We start from the raw sequence: 18,769 nt of genomic DNA, 5'->3' as shown, positions 1-18,769 counted from the left end.
TTATCCTTTATAAAAGCTTTTGTGAGTTAACATATGAAGAGTTTAAGTCTGAGTAGTCTTCTCAGACCTTCTGAGCTCATGAGAAGTTTGTTGCATTTAAAAATTATTTCATTTCCTTTGTCTCCAAAGAGTAGTATGGCCCCTTTTAAGGTGATGAAAACTTATTTTTGAGCTACTTGATTCCTGGGACTGCAAGTTCTTTGGAAAAGGAAAGATTTTGATTCTGTTTAGTATAAATGAGCTTTAGGTCTTAGTTTTTAAACTAAATTCCACTAGAAATTGGTAGTTGTGCTGTGCTATCAGCTTTATGAATTTTATAATGCATCGCCAATGTTCTGGCTTTCCTTACTACAATTTTTCTGATGTTATTTTTTACTTGTATCTAAACTAGCAAAACTGCATTTTGAGACTGAGAAATAAGGCAGAACAGAGTGTAATATCACACATGAAAAAGTAAACATAACGGATAATTTTGTATTTGATATTTTTGTAGGTACAAGCCTGTGCAAAAAGTGGATGGAGTTGCAGATGGCTTCACAGGAAGTGGTCAACAGACAGGCACATCTGCTGAACAAACTATAATTGCCCAAAGTCAACATCATCGACAGTTTTTAGGTATGAAAAGATGTGTTATACTGTTGTATAAATAAAATAAAATCCATTATCGCCACTGTGGCGGGTTAACCCTTGTCTGGCCGCCAGGTGCCATCAAGCTGTTCTCTCACTCCCCCTACTCAGCAGAACAGTGGAAGAAAATGCAATGAAAAAGCTTGAGGGTCAAGATAAAGGACAGGGAGATTGCTTACCAACTGCCATCATGGGGAAAACAGACTCAGCTTGGGGAAGATTAATTTAATTTATTGCCAATTAATTACAAAGTATGATTGTGAGAACTAAAACCAAAACTAAAACGACCTTCCCCCTACCCCCCATTCTTCCCAGGCTCAGCTTCACTCCCGATTCTTCTGCCTTCCATCCCCTGAGCAGTGCGGGGGCGGGGCGGGGCGGGGCGGGGGGGGGGGGGGGAATAGGGGTTGTGGTCAGTCCATAACACTTCATCTCTTCTGCTCCTTCCTCCTCACACTCTTCCCCTGCTCAAGCAAGAGGTCCCTCCCACGGGGTGCAGTCCTTCACAAACTGCTTCTACATGGTTCCTTCCCATGGGCCGCAGTTATTCAGGAACAGACTGCTCTAGCCTGGGTCCACTATGGGTTGCAGTTCTTGCCAGAAAACCTACTCCTGCATGGGCTCTTATCCATAGGATGCAGTTCCTGCCAGGGGTCTGCTCCAGCATGGGCTCTCCACAGGCTACAGCCTCCTTCAGGCCATATCCACCTGCTCCAGTGTGGGGTCCTCCTCGGGCTGCAGGGTGGATATCTGCTCCAATGTGTTCCTCCATGGGCTGTAGAGGACAGCCTGTTTCACCATGATCTTCTCCATGGGCTGCAGGGGAGCCTCTGCTTCAGCGCCTGGAGCACCTCCTCCGTCTTCTTCTTCACTGACATTGGTGTCTTCAGGGTTGTTTCTCTCACTCCACTCCTCTCTTACACAGCTGCCATGCAGTGTTTTTCTGTTTTTTTTTTTTTTTTTTTTTTTTTAAACCTTTCTTAACTATGCTTTCACAAAGGTGCCACCAGCTTTGCTGTATGGCTTGCAGCGGGTCCCTTTTGGAGCCAGCTGGAACAGGCTGTGTTCAACATGGGGGCAGCTCCTGGTCTCTTCTCACAGAGGCCACCCTGCAGCCCCCTGCTGGCAAAACCTTGCCACATAAGCCCAATACAGCCATGAACATCGTCATGCAAATACAGTAATTATTTTTAGTTATGTTGCCCTGTTTAAAACACTCACTGATAACAGAACAAAAAAGTTACTGAAAGGAGCTTAATATTCTATATTGTAAGACATGCAATATTTAATATGCATCATACAGACATAAAATGAAAAATGTGAAAAGACTATTAGCATTGCAATATATTTTAAATCTACCATGCAATTTCCATGAAGCATTTTATACAAAAAAATGCAGGCTGAAAATCCTACCCTAAAAGCTTAGTAATTTTCACTGGCTTCCCAATTCACACAGAATCACACAAAATCACAGAGAATGGTTTAGGTTGGAAGGGAGCTCTGGAGATTATCTGGTCCAACTCCACTGCTCAAGCAGGGACACATACAGCAGGTTGCCCAGGATCCTTGGCTGCATAAAAAGAAGAGTGGCCAGCAGGTTGAGGGAGGGGATTCTCCCCCTCTCCTCTGCCCTTGTGAGACCCCACCTGGAGTACTGTATCCAGCTCTGAGGCCCCCAGCACAAGAGAGACATGGACTTGTTGGAGTGGGTCCAGAGGAGGGCTACAAAAATGATCAGAGGGATGAAACACCTCTTCTATGAAGACAGGCTGAGAGACCTGGGGTTGTTTAGCCTAGAGAAGAGAAGGCTCCGGGGATACCTTATTACAGCCTTTCAATATTTAAAGTGGGCCTATAAGAAAGATGGAGAGAGACTTTTTACAAAGGCGTATAGTGGTAGGACAAGGCATAATGGTCTTGCTCTGGTTTCAGCTAGGATAGAGTTAATTTTCGTCACGGTGGCTGGTATGTGCCATGTTTTGGATTTAGGAGAAAAATAATGTTGATAACACACTGATGTTTTAGTTGTTGAAGAGCAGTGCTTACACAGAGGCAAGGGCTTTTCAGCTTCTTATGCCAGCGAGAAGGCTGGGGGTGCACAAGAAGCTGGGTGGGGACAGAGCCAGGACAGCTGACCCAAACTGGACAAAGGGATATTCCATGCCATATGACATCATGCTGAACAATAAAAATGGGGAAGGTTGGGCGGGGGAGGGACCTCTGCTCAGGGAGGGACTGAGCATTGGTCGGCAGATGGTGAGCAATATCTAAAGCCAGGTTTTGCCACTTTGTATATAGTATGTGCTCATATTACACCGACAATGAACGTAAAACGGTATTTGTACTCAGTATAGCCATCATTTTTGCACTTCAGGAACCTTACTATGGAAGCTATTAACAAGCACACCCTTTACTCCAGACAAGTTAAAATAGCTTTGGAAAACTTTGAATATTCTGGAGATGTTGAAACTAGCATGATCTATGTTTCCTACGTGTTTCAACTTTTGTCTATGGTTATGGTATATCTATTTAAAAATACCAACCAGAGATTTTCCCTGAGGCAGGATGGTTATGGGTGGCAAGGTGTGTGGGAGGATATAGGCAGGTATCTATCATGATTGCCACTTCCAATGGTTTTGGAATTCACCCCTGAACAAGTACAGAATCCTGAAAAACTCATAGAATGTTTTAAAAATGTATGCTCATATCCTGGCAATGCCGGAGATTTACAGCTTGCCGCACTGTGCTGGGGTCTTTGCCTGTGCCTATCAAACACTCTTCAATGCTATTCAGCACCTTCAAGAGGAAGAATATGCCTCTGGATCTGTTCCAAGCCTCGCAACAGGCCACTCCAACCCCTGTGACAGGTCCTGTGGCTGAACCAGAGAACCAACCCGTGCTGGTATCTGCCACCCCTATACACAAGGCGAAACAAAGGATGCGAAAGTCAGCTCATTTAGCAAGGGAAGAAACTCCTACTAAGAAGGGGACAGAGGAAGAAGAGGATGAGGCAGGCTATTCAGAAGCAGGGCCATCACGGGAACAGGAAGAGAAAGAGGCAGATCTCATAAACGTGGCACTAACCACCTGATCCCTATTCCTGGGTGAGCTGTGAGATGTGCAAAAAGATTTCATCCATCATCCACTGAGCACATTGTCACCTGGCTGCTCTGATGCTGAGATAATGGGGCCAGTAGCCTGGAATTAGAGGACAGAGAAGATGAGCAACTGGGATCTCTCGCTAGGGAAGGGGGCACTGATAAAGAGATTGGAAAGGGGGCACAAGTCCTCAGCCTCTGTAAGTGACTCCAGTCAGGCGCGAAGAACAGGTGTCCCTTCAAGGAAGATGTAATATGTCACCCAGGCAAGTGGAACACTATGGAGAGAGGTATCTAGTACCTGCGGGAATTACTTGTGCTGGAGGTGATTTATGATGACCTGGACAACGAACAGCTATCCAAAGATCCAGATGAAGTCCAGTGCACGCGACCCACGTGGAGGAAATTTGTATGGAGTGCACCATCGTTGTACCCTAGCTCATTGGCAGTAATGACATGGAAAGATGGAAAGGACCACACAGTGAATGAATTGGCTGGACAATACTGGCAGTACGAAGAAAGTCTCTTCTTCCCTATGGAACTGCATCTCTGCTGTGGAGAAACTTTCTCAAGCAGTTCATCAACTCAAAGAATGCTTTGGAGAAACTTTCCCAAGAGGTCCACCAACTTAAAGAGAATATATCTTCCTCCCCACATGTACGAAACAGTATCTCAGCTATTAGAAATGAGAGTCCCTCTGCTCAAGAAATGGGATATAGTGGGTACACACCCCGTGCCACCCTGTGGTTTTACCTACGTGACCATGGAGAGGACATGAGGAAGCAGGATGGAAAATCTACCTTGACCATAGAGGCACGGGCACATGAGTTGTAAGGAAAAAGAATTGCAAAAGGGGGTTCTTCTGGGAAAACTACTGATCCAGTTTCCAGTGAGCAGTCCCCCAGACAGAGTAATGAATGCTATGACCAGGACTGGAGGGGCCCTGCCTCCAGACAGGTAGAGGAAAAGGACTTTATTGGACTCTGTGGATTTGATGGCCTGGCACGTCAGACCCACAGAAGTATAAGGCTCTAGGGGACACAGGTGCACAGTATACCCTAATGACATCAAGCTATAAAGGGACAGAACTCATCTGTATCTCTGGAGTGACAGGGGGATCCCAACAGCTAACTGTATTGGAGGCCGAAGTGAGTCTAACTGGGAATGAGTGGCAAAAGCATCCCATTGTGACTGGCCCAGAGGCTCTGTGCATCCTAGGCATAGACCACCTAAGGAGAGGGTACTTTGAGGACCCAAAAGGGTACAGGTGGGCTTTTGGTATAGTTGCCTTGGAGACGGAAGAAATTAAAAAGGTGTCTAACTTGCCCAGTCTCTCAGAGGACCCTTCTGTTGAGGGCTTGCTCAGGGTTAAAGAAAAACAGGTGCCAATCCGTTACCACAACGGTGTACCAGCAGCAACATCGCACCAACCGAGACTCCCTGATTCCCATCCATAAGCTGATTCGTTGACTGGAGAGCCAAGGAGTGACCACCAAAACTCGCTTACCCTTTCATAGTCCCATATGGCCAGAGCAGAAGTCTATTGGAGAGTGGAGGCTAACAGTGGATTATTGTGGCCTAAATGAAGTCACACCACTGCTGAGTGCTGCAGTGCCAGACATGCTGGAACTTCAATAAAACTGGAATCAAAGGCAGCCAAGTGGTACGCCACAACTGATATCGCTAATGCATTTTTCTCCATCCCTTTAGCAGCAGAGTGGAGGCCACAGTTTGCTTTTACTTGGAGGGGCATCCAGTACATGTGGAATCAACTGCCTTGGGGTGGAAACACATCCCTACCGTTTGCCATGGACTGATCCAGTGTGCACTGGAACAGGGGGAAGCTCCTGAACGCCTGCAGTACATTGATGACGTCCTCGTGTGGGGCAACACAGCAGAAGAAGTTTTTGAGAAAGGGAAGAAAATAGTCCAAATCCTTCTGAAAGCCAGTTTTGCCATAAAACAAAGTAAGGTCAAAGGACCCGCACATGAGATACATTTTTCAGGAATAAAATGGCAAGATAGATGGTCATCGTCAGATCCCAGTGGATGTGATCAACGAAATAACATTTATGTCTCCACTAACTAGCAAAAAGAAACACAAGCTTTCTTAGGCATTGTGGGTTTTTGGAGAATGCACATTCCAAATTACAGTCTGATTGTAAGCCCACTCTATCAAGTGACCCGTAAGAAGAATGATATCAAATGGGGCCCTAAGCAATGATATGCCTTTGAACTAATTAAATGGGAGATAGTTCATGCAGTAGCCCTTAGGCAGTCCATGCAGGACGAGGTAAAAAATGTGCTCTACACCACAGCTGGGGAGAATGGCCCCACCTGGAGCCTCTGGCAGAAAACATCAGGGGAGAGTCAAGGTCAACCCCCAGGGTTTTGGAGTCAGGGATACAGAGGATCTGAGACCTGCTATACTCCAACTGAAAAAGAGATATTGGCAGCATATGAAGGGGTTCGAGCTGCTTCAGAAGTGGCTGGTACTGAAGCATAGCTCCTCTTGGCACCTCGACTGCCGGTGCTGGGCTGGATGTTCAACTGATGCTACGTGGAGGAAGTAGGTTGCACTGATCACACAAGAAGCTCGAATAGGAAACTCCAGTCGCCCAGGAATTTTGGAAGTGATCACGGACTGGCCAGAAGGCAAAGATTTTGGAATATCACCAGAGGAGGAGGTGACACGTGCTGAAGAGGCCCCGCTGTATAACAAGATACCAGAAAATGAGAAGCAATGTGCCCTCTTCACTGATGGGTCCTGCCGTATTGTGGGAAAGCATTGGAAGTGGAAGGCTGCTGTATGGAGTCCTACATGACAAGTTGCGGAAACTGCTGAAGGAGAAGGTGAATCGAGCCAATTTGCAGAAGTGAAGGCCATCCTGCTGGCTTTAGAAGTTGCTGAATGGGAAAAGTGGCCAGTGCTCTATCTCTGTAGTGATTCATGGATGGTAGCAAATGCCCTGTGGGGGTGGTTACAGCAATGGAAGCAGAGCAACTGGCAGCGCAGGGGCAAGCCCATCCGGGCTGCTGCACTGTGGCAAGAAATTGCCGCCCGGGTAGAAAACCTAGTTGTAAAAGTATTCTATGTAGATGCTCATGTACCTGAGAGTCAGGCCACTGGAGAACATCAAAACAACCAGCAGGTGGATCAGGCTGCTAAGATTGAAATGGCTGAGGTGGATCTGGACTGGCAACATAAGGGTGAATTATTTATGGCTTGGTGAGCCCATGACACCTCAGGCCATCAAGGCAGAGATGCAACATACAGATGGGCTCATGATCGATGGGTGGACCTGGCCATGGGCACCATTGCACAGGTTATCTATGAATGCGAAACATGTGCTGCAAACAGACAAGCCAAGCGTTTAAAGCCTCCCTGGTATGGAAGATGATGGCTGAAATATAAATACGGGGAGGCCTGGCAGACTGATTATATCATACTCCCACAAACCTGCCAAGGCAAGCACCATGTGCTTACAGTGGTGGAAGCAACCACCGGATGGCTGGAAACATATCCCGCGCCCCATGCCACCACCCAGAACACTATCCTGGGCCTTGAGAAGCAAGTCCTATGGCATCATGGCACCCCAGAAAGAATTGAGTCAGACAATGGGACTTATTTCCGAAACAACCTTATAGATACCTGGGCCAAAGAGCATGACACTGAATAGGTATGTCACATCCCCTATCATGCACCAGCCTCCGGGAAAATCAAAAGATGCAATGGGCTGAGACATTCAAACATTGGGATGCGCATTTAGCAAAGGCCACCTGGTTAGTCAACACTAGAGGATCTGCCAACTGAGCCGGACCTGCCCAATCAAATCTCATACGTACTGTAGAAGGGGATAAAATCCCTGTAGTGCACATAAAGAACATGCTGTGGAAGACAGTCTGGGTTATTCCTGCCTCGAGCAAAGGCAAACCTGTCTGTGGGATTGCTTTTGCTCATGGACCTGGGTGCACTTGGTGGGTAATGCAGAAGGATGGGGAGGTCCGGTGTGTACCTCAAGGGGATTTGATGTTGAGAAAGAATAGCCCACGATTTGAATTGTATTATGTTAATTGCTGTATAATACTGCATGTAATCACTACTATGGTTGCTATATGTCCCATCAGCAGTATTACAGTAAGAGTCACCCAGATTAATGAAGAATGTATTTTGATGGAACTGAGCGAAGTGCAGCAGTGATAGAACCAGACAAGCGCAGCGGTGATGGAGCCAGAGCTGGCCTCAGCATGCAACAATTCAACACCACACCCCATCTCTCTTGCCCTGAAGGATTGTTATGACAGATGGAACCCGGAGTCATGGACTAAACGAACTCCATAGACATTTTAGAGTGACGGCCCATATACTAAGGGAATGATATCTGTGTGTGCATATATCAAAAGACAGAAAAGTGGTGATTAATTGGGATGCATTGGAAAGTGGGACCCGAGCATGATGTAAAGGGTATGGAATAAGGGGTGGATCTTGTCCTGGTTTCGGTTGGGATAGAATTCATTTTCTTCATAGCCACTGGTATGTGCCATGTTTTGGATTTAGGAGAAAAATAATGTTGATAACACACCGATGTTTTAGTTGTTGAAGAGCAGTGCTTACACAGAGGCAAGGGCTTTTCAGCTTCTTATGCCAGCGAGAAGGCTGGGGGTGCACAAGAAGCTGGGTGGGGACAGAGCCAGGACAGCTGACCCAAACTGGCCAAAAGGGATATTCCATACCATATGGTGTCATACTGAACGATAAAAACTGGGAAGGTTGGGTGGGGGGGAGATCTCTGCTCGGGGAGTTACTGGGCATTGGTCGGCAGGTGGTGAGCAATTACATTTTGCATCACCTGTTGTATATACATTTATGTGTAGTAGTAGTAGTAGTCTCAGGATTATTTTCTCTTCCTTTTCTGTTCTATGTAACTGTCTTTATCTCAACCCACAAGTTTTGTGATTTTTATTTTCAATTCTCTCCCCTATCCCAGTGGGGGGGGGGGGGGGGGGAGGGGGGGGGGGAGTGAGTGTATGGCTGTTTGGTGCTTAGCTGCCTGCCAGGTTAAACCACAACAGGTTTTAAACTAAAAAAGGGTAGATTTAGATTAGATATAAGGATGAAATTCTTTACTATGAGGGTGGTGAGGCACTGGAACAGGCTGCCCAGAGAAGTTGTGGATGCCACATCCCTGGAAGTGTTCAAGGCCAGGTTGGATGGGGCTTTGAGCAACCTAGCCTAGTGTGGGAGGTGTCCCTGCCCATGGTGGGGCGGGGGGGGGGTGGGGGGGGGTGGGGGGGGTGGGGTGTCCAGCCTTCCCATGTCTAGGAGGCTTTTGAATATCCTCAAGGAGAGAGACTCCACAACCTCTCTGTGTAACCTGTTCCAGTGTTCTGCCACCTGCACATAAAATGGGATTATATTATATATATATTGCATTTGTTGATGTAACTGATCTTATTGATTTCCCATCTGTGGAAACAAATGGTAATTTAGTAATTTGCTAAAGTAAAAAAGCCTATTAAATATCTTATTGCAATAATTGTACACTTAGTTTTGAGTTCATACATTGATATTTTGAAGATCCACATTCTTTGGCCTAGCCTTGCTGTTACTGAAATCATTGGGAACCTTAGGCTATAGTTCACGTTTTTGAATTTTTCCTTCCACGTTCTCCCTGGTTGACAATATATTCCCCCACTTGGCCCCATACTAGTGTATCTCTTAGAAACATTTGTGAGCAATAGTAAACGTACATGTTGGCTATAGTTGAAAGTCTTGTAAATTTCAAATAAATATATGCTGCTGAGTCTAGGAAACCCTTACATTCATGACAATACAAAAACTATTCAACTGATAAAAACAAAAAAACATTTAATAGTATTAACCTCTTATATTCTGCTTTATCCTGTCATATTCTTTGATATCTTAGCTTTTTTTTTATATACAGATACAATATATGTGTGAAATCATTTTAATCTGCTACCTGCCAAGAATAACTTAATATCTCCTTTTGTTTAAAAAAAAATAGCTAGCTGGTTTGTTAACAATTTTTTTTTGCAACATTAAAATATATTAAATATGAAAGACATTCCTCTTTGGGCATTATGACCTTCTAGACTTTATATATTTACATCATTCTTAAATCTTTTCTAATTGAGCTGTAGTTGGCACCATTCACAATGGTTTTCTTCTGTTATGTTGTCATGGAAACAGATACATCTCGAATACTTCCAGAGTTTGGAGAAGTTGAAATATCTTCTCTACCAGATGGTACTGCTCTTGAAGACATAAAATCATTGCAAAGTCTTTATCGAGAGCACTGTGAGGTAAGGGAAAAAAGGCATTCACATAAATCATTCTTCATTGAAAATTCATGTCTTCTAGTGAGAATCAGTACAACTGGATGACTGACACAAAACATACTACAGGCAGGCTATTGATATCTGATGTGCTAACCAAATAGTTTGCTTATTTCATTAAAAATGAAATTGGAAAAACGATTTCTCTGAAATTTCTCTTTACCAGGAAAGAAAAAAATGTGTAATAGAATACTGAGACTGGAATATAATAATGCATATATTTGGAGATTTTTAGATAAATTACACTTTAGATATATGCAGAGCTTTGCTTTTGTTTATAGGGGTTGAAATCAGATTAAATTATTGTTTCTAGCATTTATGTTAAAAACAAGCTCGCTATTTTCTTCAAGTTTTAAAGAAACAAGTTGTTTAAGGTTGTTAACATTTCATATTAAATAATGTCTTAAAATTATTGTTGAAGGTGCCTGAAAAAATTTAATGAAGTAAAAAAATTAATGAAATAGCAATTTTCCTACGTGTTTTTAATAGTGTTAAAAGTTCTGTTTAGGTGAAGTCACCTGATATGTTTCCTTAAGCTCTTTTCTGGAGAATTCTTTCTATTTTCACTTGGACTGATCTGAGTCTGTGCACACTAGTAAAATTCATCGCTAAAAAGCTATTAAAATACATTGTTTATTTATAAATCTAATTTTTTATCACTTTTTCTGAAAAATGACTAAGGGGAGGGGAGAGCTATACCACTGGAAGGAGCTGGAGGAGAAAAATGGCAGAAGACTATCTGCACTTGTTTTATATTGTTTTAGGCAATAGTGGATGTTGTTGTGAATCTTCAGTTTAGCCTGATAGAAAAATTGTGGCAAACTTTCTGGCGCTATTCTCCTTCTGCTCCAGCTGATGGCACTGGTATTATTGAAGCAAGGTCAGTATATGTCTCTCTTAAATAAATAATAATTTATTATTATATTGTTTACTATTATTTATAATTTAATAAACAGCCCTGTTTAATAGAGGGTACTTTAGGAGAACATGATGATGGAAACGTGGATGATGTTAGAGGATACATTTCAGCAAGTGTTGGCTGGGGGGGGTTGGAACACTGAAACCACCGCCACCGCCGCCGCCACCGCCGCCCCCCCCCCCCCCCCCCAAAAAAAAAATAATGGACAGGAAAAAGTAGATGTTAGTAAGATAAGGAAAAGAACAAAGACATGAGGCCATCGTTGACAGTAAAAATACCCCTGATCAGAAGAAACTAAACTATTCTATTCTATTCTAAATGATGTCAGCAAGACAAACCTCACTTAGCTTCCTGACTCTTCCAAAACTAGTTGTTTTATTCATGTTTCCAGATCTCATGATTTACTAACCAAGGCCAGTAAATGTCTCTCTTTACTCTATCATCATAATATAACAGCAGGTGTCAAATCAAAGCCTTGAAATGACTGTATACATCTTCCATTTTTTCCTTTGTTTGGATGACTATAGTCAAAGTATCTTTACACAGTATACTGTCCCGTTCTTTTAAATTCCAAGGACCATTTTTATGCTACCTCTGCATAATTTATGGGCTGGAGCTGAACTTTGGAGGCCATTTTTCCCCAGTTTCATATGAACAAGGTAAAGAGGTTCAATTGGATGTAACTGAGACTTTTATAAAGTTTTTATTAAATAAGCAAAGTCCATTGTACTTATCTGTATGTAAATGCATTTTCACTTATTAATTTGTTACTTTTATTCACGCCAGCAACCTGACTGAAATAGAAAGTCGACTTCCAAAAGGAAAACTGATTGCTCTGTGCAAAAATGAGTCTATTCTGAAATGGATTTGTAATTGTGACCATGTGATGTACCAGGCTTTGGTGGAGATTCTCATTCCTGATGTCCTTAGACCTATTCCTAGTAAGTTAAACACAGATAACACCTCATAAGAATTTTGGTTTGGTTTGTTTTATGTGGTGGTGTTTTTGTGCATCACGTGAAACTTTTGGGAATGATTTCGAAGGATATAAATGTAGCATGTGTCATCTTTCCTTAATTCTGTTGAGTAGGAAGGTGTACTGGAGTTGATGTAAGCACTGTATTTAAAGAAAAGGAGACTGGATATTTCACTGCATTTAGGGAACTCTCCAGAAGTTTTTGGAATATATTTCCCTATGAAAGATGCTTTTGTCACTGCAAAGTCTAAGTTTTTATTAATTTTAAGATAAAAATGGGTTCCTTTACACACTGGCACTAGTCTACCTGACAGATGAGAATGCACTATGGTCCTGAGTCTGAGTCCACTAATGTCAGACAGTCTTTCCACTGACTTCAGTAGACCTTAGCATTACATATAAAAAAACTTTCCCAGACCAGACTTTCCCTCTGGCCTCAGGGTCCTGGGGTTCCTGAAAGCAGTCCTTACCAGTAAAGACTGAGGTGAAGAAGGCATTCAGTACCTCATCCTTTCCCATGTCCTTGGTCTTCAGGATCCCTGCTCCATTCAGCAGCAGGCCCACATTTTCCCTGGTCTTCATTTTGCTGCTGATGTACCCGTAGAAGCTCTTAATGTTGCCCTTCATATCCCTCGCCAGTTTCAACTCCAGGTGGGCTTTGGTTTTCCTAACCCCATCTCTGTACTCTCAGACAGTGTCTCTGTATTCCTCCTGGGTCGCTTGCCCCTTTTTCCGGCTCCCATATGCTTCCTTTTTATGTTTGAGTTTAGTCAGGAGCTCCTTGTTCATCCACACAGGCTTCCTGCCACCTTTGCTCGATTTCCTGCTCACTGGGATGGACCATTCTTGAGCATGGAGGAGGTGATTCTTGAATATCCCTGGACCCTCCTCTGCTCTCCAGGACTCTCCCCCGTGGGATTCTTCCAAACAGGTCCCTGCACAGGCCAAAGTCTGCTCTCCTGAAATTTAGAGTTGTGATCCTCCATTTGCATTGCTCCCTCCTCTCAGGATTCTCAGCTCCACCATCTCACGGTCAATGCAGCCCAGGCTGCTCACAACCTTCCAGGATGCTCCAACCACAGTTCTTCCTTGTTTGTAAGAATTGCATCCAGCAGAGTGTCTCCCCTTCAGCCCTGTTTTTCTGATTACAAGCTCTCTCTTTTCCATAACACCCTGCACCCGTTCCTTGTCAACCCATTCCACCACTTCCTCATTTGATTGTGGGCCTTCCTTGTCATTTCTAGTTTAAAGCTCTCCTCACCAGGTTGGCCAGCCTGCTGGTAAAGATGCTTTTGCCCCACTTGGTCAGGTGGATCCCATCTCTTTAGCAGTCTTTGATTCTTAAAGAGACATCCCCACGGTCATAAAAAACAAATCCCTATTGTCATCACCAGCTGGGCAACCAACTGTTGACCCACAGGATCCTCCCATTCCTCCTCAAACCCTTCCTTCTCACTGGAAGGATCAAGGAGGATATTGCCTGAGCCCCCCATGACCTTGTTCCATTGCCTCCAGGTGCATGTAGTCACACTGGCTATGACTCCAGGTCTCCCCTGGCAGTATTGTCGGTGACGATTCATAAGGGGTAATAGTCCGAGGGCCGGACAAACCTCTGCAATATCTCTACAACATCCCAGATCCAAGCCCCCAGAAAATAGTAAACCTCTCAACACAGCAGGTCAGGTCAGCACATGTGGTCCCCCATCCCCTACAGCACAGAGTTTCCCGTTGTTATCACTTGCCACTTCCTTCTGGTACTGCTGCATGGCTCAGGCTTAGTTAGCTTGGATGCTTCACTGGACAGAGTTCCCAGACCCTCATCTGCTCTGAAGGTGCCAAACCTGTTCTTTAGTTGGAGATATGCAGGTGGAGCGGGAGCCTTCTTCCTGTTGTCAGAAGTCACAAGCTTCCAGTCTTCGCCATTTCCAACCCTTTAGGTTGGAAATTAGGAGAAATTTCTTCTCAGAAAGAGTAGTTAATAGTAGTTAGTCCCCTTAATGATTCTATGATTCTAACTCAATAAGCACAGACCACCCAATCCTCCTTCAATACAGCTGGGGGTTCAGGCTGCGGGGTCTTGGAGATGAACCGTTCAATCTCTTTCTTATCACCTCTGGCACTACACAATCTGCTGACCTCCTCCCGCACCTCCTCGGCAGCACAGATCCTGTACTGCTGCACACCTTCTGCAGGGAAGGAGACTGTCTCCCTCTGCCCCAGCCTCAGTGAGAGACCCCAGGCACTCCTTGTACCCTGAGAGCTGCATCCTCCCTTGGGAGTTTGGTCTGGATTGAGGCCTCTGATATTGTAGGGATAGTTGCTCCAACAGCTGGAGGTGGTGCCCTGCAATGCATTAACAGCATTGCTTAGGACATGGATGCAATTCTCTGCAAAGTTTCTGGCCCCCTTCTGTGTAACCTGCTGAGCAAAGTGCTGCATCTGTTGGCTGCCTCCGCTAGCAATGTTGTAAGAAGCAACTCAGGAAAATATTTGCAAGCATTACTTTGTAGAAGGTATTATCAAGCAAGGAAATAAAGGCTAGTGTTACCACATGATGAAGACTGAAATAACTACAGAAAAGATGCACAGTAAATAAAACATCTACGTTTATTGCTTATATGTAAGTTTGCAGAAAAAAGTAATAACTGCAGACTCTTGCTTGTGTATCAACACTAAAACCTTCTTGATTATTTATGTTTGCAGTAGAAATTAAAATGTAGAAGACCTCACCCTTGCAGGTCACTGAATTTAGTGATTAGAATTGAAATATCATAACATGATTAGAATCAAAATAACATAACATATGCTTTGTGCCACTAACTGGTTAAAAATAGCAAAGTAAAAGTCATATAAACTCTATCTAGCTTCTATCTAGCATCAAAATTAAATATGTATCTCATTTCACTAAAAACAGTAAAGAAATTACATAATTGCTTTCTATAAAGAATGACTTCTGTCTTCCAGTAGATCCTCATAGAGAAGCTGTTAAAAGTATGGGCTGGATGAGCAGACAGTGAGGTGGACTGAAAACTGGCTGAACTGCCAGGCCCAGAGGGTGGTGGTCAGTGGCATGAAGTCTAGTTGGCTGAGGGAGTTGGGACTGTGTAGCACAGAGAAAAGAAGGCTCGGGAGAAGTCTCATACGTAAAAAATATCTCAGGGTATAAAGACAGAACCAGGCTCTTTTGTCCAGTGAAATATCAAGAAGCAATAAGCACAAACTGAAACAAAGGAGGTTCTGTCTGAACATTAGGAAACACTTCTTTACTGTGAGGATGACCGGAACAGGTTGCCCAGAGAAGTTGTGGAGTCTCCCTCCTTGAAGATCTTCAAAAGCCGTCTAGACATGGTCCTGGGCAAGCTGCCCTAGGTGGCCCTGCTTGAACAGGGGGGTTGAACGAGATGATCTCCAGAGGTCCCTTCAAACCTCAACCCTTCTGTGATTATGTGATTCTGTAATAAAGATTCAAGTTATAGAGAGAGATGTGTATAAAAGTCCTAATTCAGCAAAATCATATCAGCCAATTCTTAATTTAGTAGGGATGAACTTTGAGCAAGTACTCAAAGACAAGCAGTTAAATGTATTTTAAGAGCCCAATGCTTAAATATTTTGCTGAATCAGTTTTTTTGTTGTTGTTGTTGTTGTTGGGGGTTTTGAGGGGAGGTGCTTAAGAAAAAAAAAGAAAAAGCAAATGTACTCCAAGAGGTATATTAGAATATAAGTAGAAGTAATAGTAATGCAGTTATGAAAAATTATGAATCATAGAATCACAAAATGATTTGGGTCGGAAGGGACCTTAAAGATCATCTAATTCCAGCCCCCCCCCCACACACACACCCCGCCCTGGGCAGGGAAACTCCCACTAGACCAGGTTGCACAAAGCCCCATCCAACCTGGCCTTGAACTCTTCCAGGGATGGGGCATCCACAACCTCTCTGGGCAACCTCTTCCAGTGCCTCACCACCCTCAGAGTAAAGAACTTCTTCCTAATGTCTAATCTAAATCTACCCTTTTTTAGTTTAGAGCCATTCCCCCTTGTCCTATCGCTCCACTCCCTGACAAAGAGTCCCTCCCCAGCTTTCCTGTAGGCCTCCCCTTGGGTACAGGAATGTCGCTATAAGGTCTCCCCGGAGCCTTCTCTTCTCCAGGCTGAACAACCCCAACTCCTTCAGCCTGTCTTCATAGGAGAGGTGCTCCAGCCCCTTGGTCATCTTCGTGGCCCTCCTCTGGACTCATTTTAACAGGTCCACGTACTTCTTATATTGGGGGCCCCAGAGCTGGACACGGTACTCCAGGTGGGGTCTTACGAGAGCAGAGTAGAGGGGGAGAATCACCTCCCTCGACCTGCTGGCCACGCTTCTTTTGATGCAGCCCAGGATACAATTGGCTTTCTGGGCTGCAAGCACACACTGCCGGCTCATGTTGAGCTTCTCATCCACCAACACCCCCAGGTCCTTCTCTTCAGGGCTGCTTTCAGTCCATTCTCTGCCCAGCCTGTATTTGTGCTTGGGATTGCCCCGGCCCAGATGCAGTACCTTGCACTTGGCCTTGTTGAACTTCATGAGGTTTGCACAGGCCCACCTCTCAAGCCTGTCCAGGTCCCTCTGGATGGCATCCCTTCCCTCCAACTGATCTCCACCTGGACACTGAGTCGTTGACCATCCAGCCAATTCCTTACCCACCGAATGGTCCAATCCGTCAAAAACAACCGCTCTCTCATTCCCCCTCCTTAGATGAGGAGGGGAAGAAGTAAAGGAAAGAACAACTCACGGGTTGAGACAAGGATGATTTAATTAAAGGGAAAAAAATAATTATTAAGGAAAGAGTATTATTAATTAAACAATTTAACTAAACAATTTAACTAAACAATTAACAATTAACAATTTAACTAAAGGGGAAAAAGGAAAGGGGAAAAGGGAGGGGGAAAGGGAAAACTAAGCGAAACAAGCAAAGGCTATGTGGAAGTGCAGAGGAAAGAAATTACTCTCTACTTCCCACAAATGAGCGATGCTTGACCACCTCCTTGAAGTGTTTTAATCAATTCTACTGTTATCTCAACCCTTCGAGCCCCACGTTGGGCGCCAAAAAGGACCGTGGTGGTTTTACCGTGCTGGGCAGCTGAACACCACAACCGCTCTCTCACTCCCCCTCCTTAGATGAGGAGGGGAAGAAGTAAAGGAAAGAACAACTCATGGGTTGAGATAAGGATGATTTAATTAAAGGGAAAAAAATAATTATTAAGGAAAGATTATTATTAACTAAACAATTTAACTAAACAATTAACAATTTAACTAAAGGGGAAAAAGGAAAGGGGAAAAGGGAGGGGGAAAGGGAAAACTAAGTGAAACAAGCAAAGGCTATGTGGAAGTGCAGAGGAAAGAAATTACTCTCTACTTCCCACAAATGAGCGATGCTTGACCATGTCCTTGAAGCAGGGTCTCAACGCACGTAGCCGGTGTTCGGGAGGAGGACAGACGTTTTCACAACGAGAGCCCACCCCTCCCCTCTTCCTCCTTTTTCCACCTTTTATTGCTGAGTGTGACATCGTATGGTATGGAATATCCCTTTGGTTGGTTTAGGTCAGCTGCCCTGGTGATGTTTCTTTTCTCACATCTTTCCCCACCCCTAGGGGAATTAGGGAGAGTCCTGATGCTGTGCCAGCACTGCTCAGCAGCAGACACAACACTGGTGTGATACCATTGCTGTTCTAGCTACGAGTGCAGAGCACAGCACTGTATGGGCTGCTGCAGGGAAAGTTAACATCCCAGCCCGACCCAGTACAGGGAGCTAGGGTTGTTTATACTGGAGAAGAGGAGGCTCAGGGGAGACGTTATCGCTCTCTACAACTACCTGAAAGAAAGTTGTGGGGAGCTGGGGGTCGGCCTCTTCTCGCAGATAACTAGTTGTTGTGGTTTAACCCGGCTGGCAGCTAAACACCACACAGCCGTTCGCTCACCCTCCCCCCTCCCTCTCTGGGATGGGGGAGAAAAACGGGAAAGTGAAGCCGGTGAGTTGAGATAAAGACAGTTTATTAAGACAGGAATATAATAATAACAATAATAATAATAATAGTGATAATGATAATAGTATTAACAATAATAATGTGTAAGAAAACAAGTGATGCACAATGCAATTGCTCACCACCCGCTGACCGATGCCCAGCCTATTCCCGAGCAGCCGGCCCCCCCACCCCGGCCAGCCACCCCTATATATTGCTTAGCATGACGTCAGATGGTATGGAATACCCCTTTGGCCAGTTTGGGTCAGCTGTCCTGGGTCTGTCCCCTCCCAGCTCCTGCTGCACCCCCAGCCCGCTCTCTGGCAGGACAGAGCGAGAAGCCGAAAAGTCCTTGGCCTGGTGTAAACACTGCTCTGCAACAATTAAAACATCAGCATGTTATCAGCGCTCTTCTCATCCTAATCCAAAACATAGCACCCTACCAGCTACTATGAGCTACTTAACTCTGTCCTAACTGGAACCAGGACAGATATCCACCCCTTATTCCATACCATTTATGTCATGCTCAGGTTACACTCTGTCCAATACATTCTAATTAATCACCATTTTCATCTATGATATATAGCAATCATGGTAGTGATGACATACAGTATTATATAATAATTAACATACTACAATTCAACTCATGGGCTATTCTCACCCAGTATCAAATCCCCTTGAGGTACACACCGGACTTCCCCATTCTTTTGCATTACCCACCAAGTGCATCCAGGTCCCTGAGCAAAAGCAATCCCATGAATGGGTTTGCCTTTTCCTGAGGCAGGAGTAGCCCA

General features: G+C 44.4%; 1 protein-coding gene across 19 annotated transcripts in view; it reads left to right on the top strand.

Annotated features, from left to right (window-relative positions):
• Window positions 1-18,769, top strand: part of LOC308184728 (transcription factor RFX3-like) — a 248,621-nt gene that overhangs the window by 191,911 nt on the left and 37,941 nt on the right. For 18 of the 19 annotated variants that reach the window (XM_080572124.1, XM_080572119.1, XM_080572120.1 and 15 more), the window contains 4 exons: window positions 494-615; window positions 9,937-10,049; window positions 10,847-10,962; window positions 11,788-11,942. In XM_080572124.1, coding sequence (XP_080428250.1) covers window positions 494-615; window positions 9,937-10,049; window positions 10,847-10,962; window positions 11,788-11,942 — 506 coding nt within the window. Of the gene's footprint in view, window positions 1-493; window positions 616-9,936; window positions 10,050-10,846; window positions 10,963-11,576; window positions 11,661-11,787; window positions 11,943-18,769 lie in introns of those variants that run through there. The other variant, XM_080572122.1, reaches the window with a different exon arrangement.

The sequence above is a fragment of the Anser brachyrhynchus genome (genome assembly GCF_964034855.1).
Source record: "Anser brachyrhynchus genome assembly, chromosome: W".
In the NCBI taxonomy this organism is placed as follows: Eukaryota; Metazoa; Chordata; class Aves; order Anseriformes; family Anatidae; genus Anser; species Anser brachyrhynchus.
This window is presented reverse-complemented; position numbering and strand designations above follow the sequence as displayed.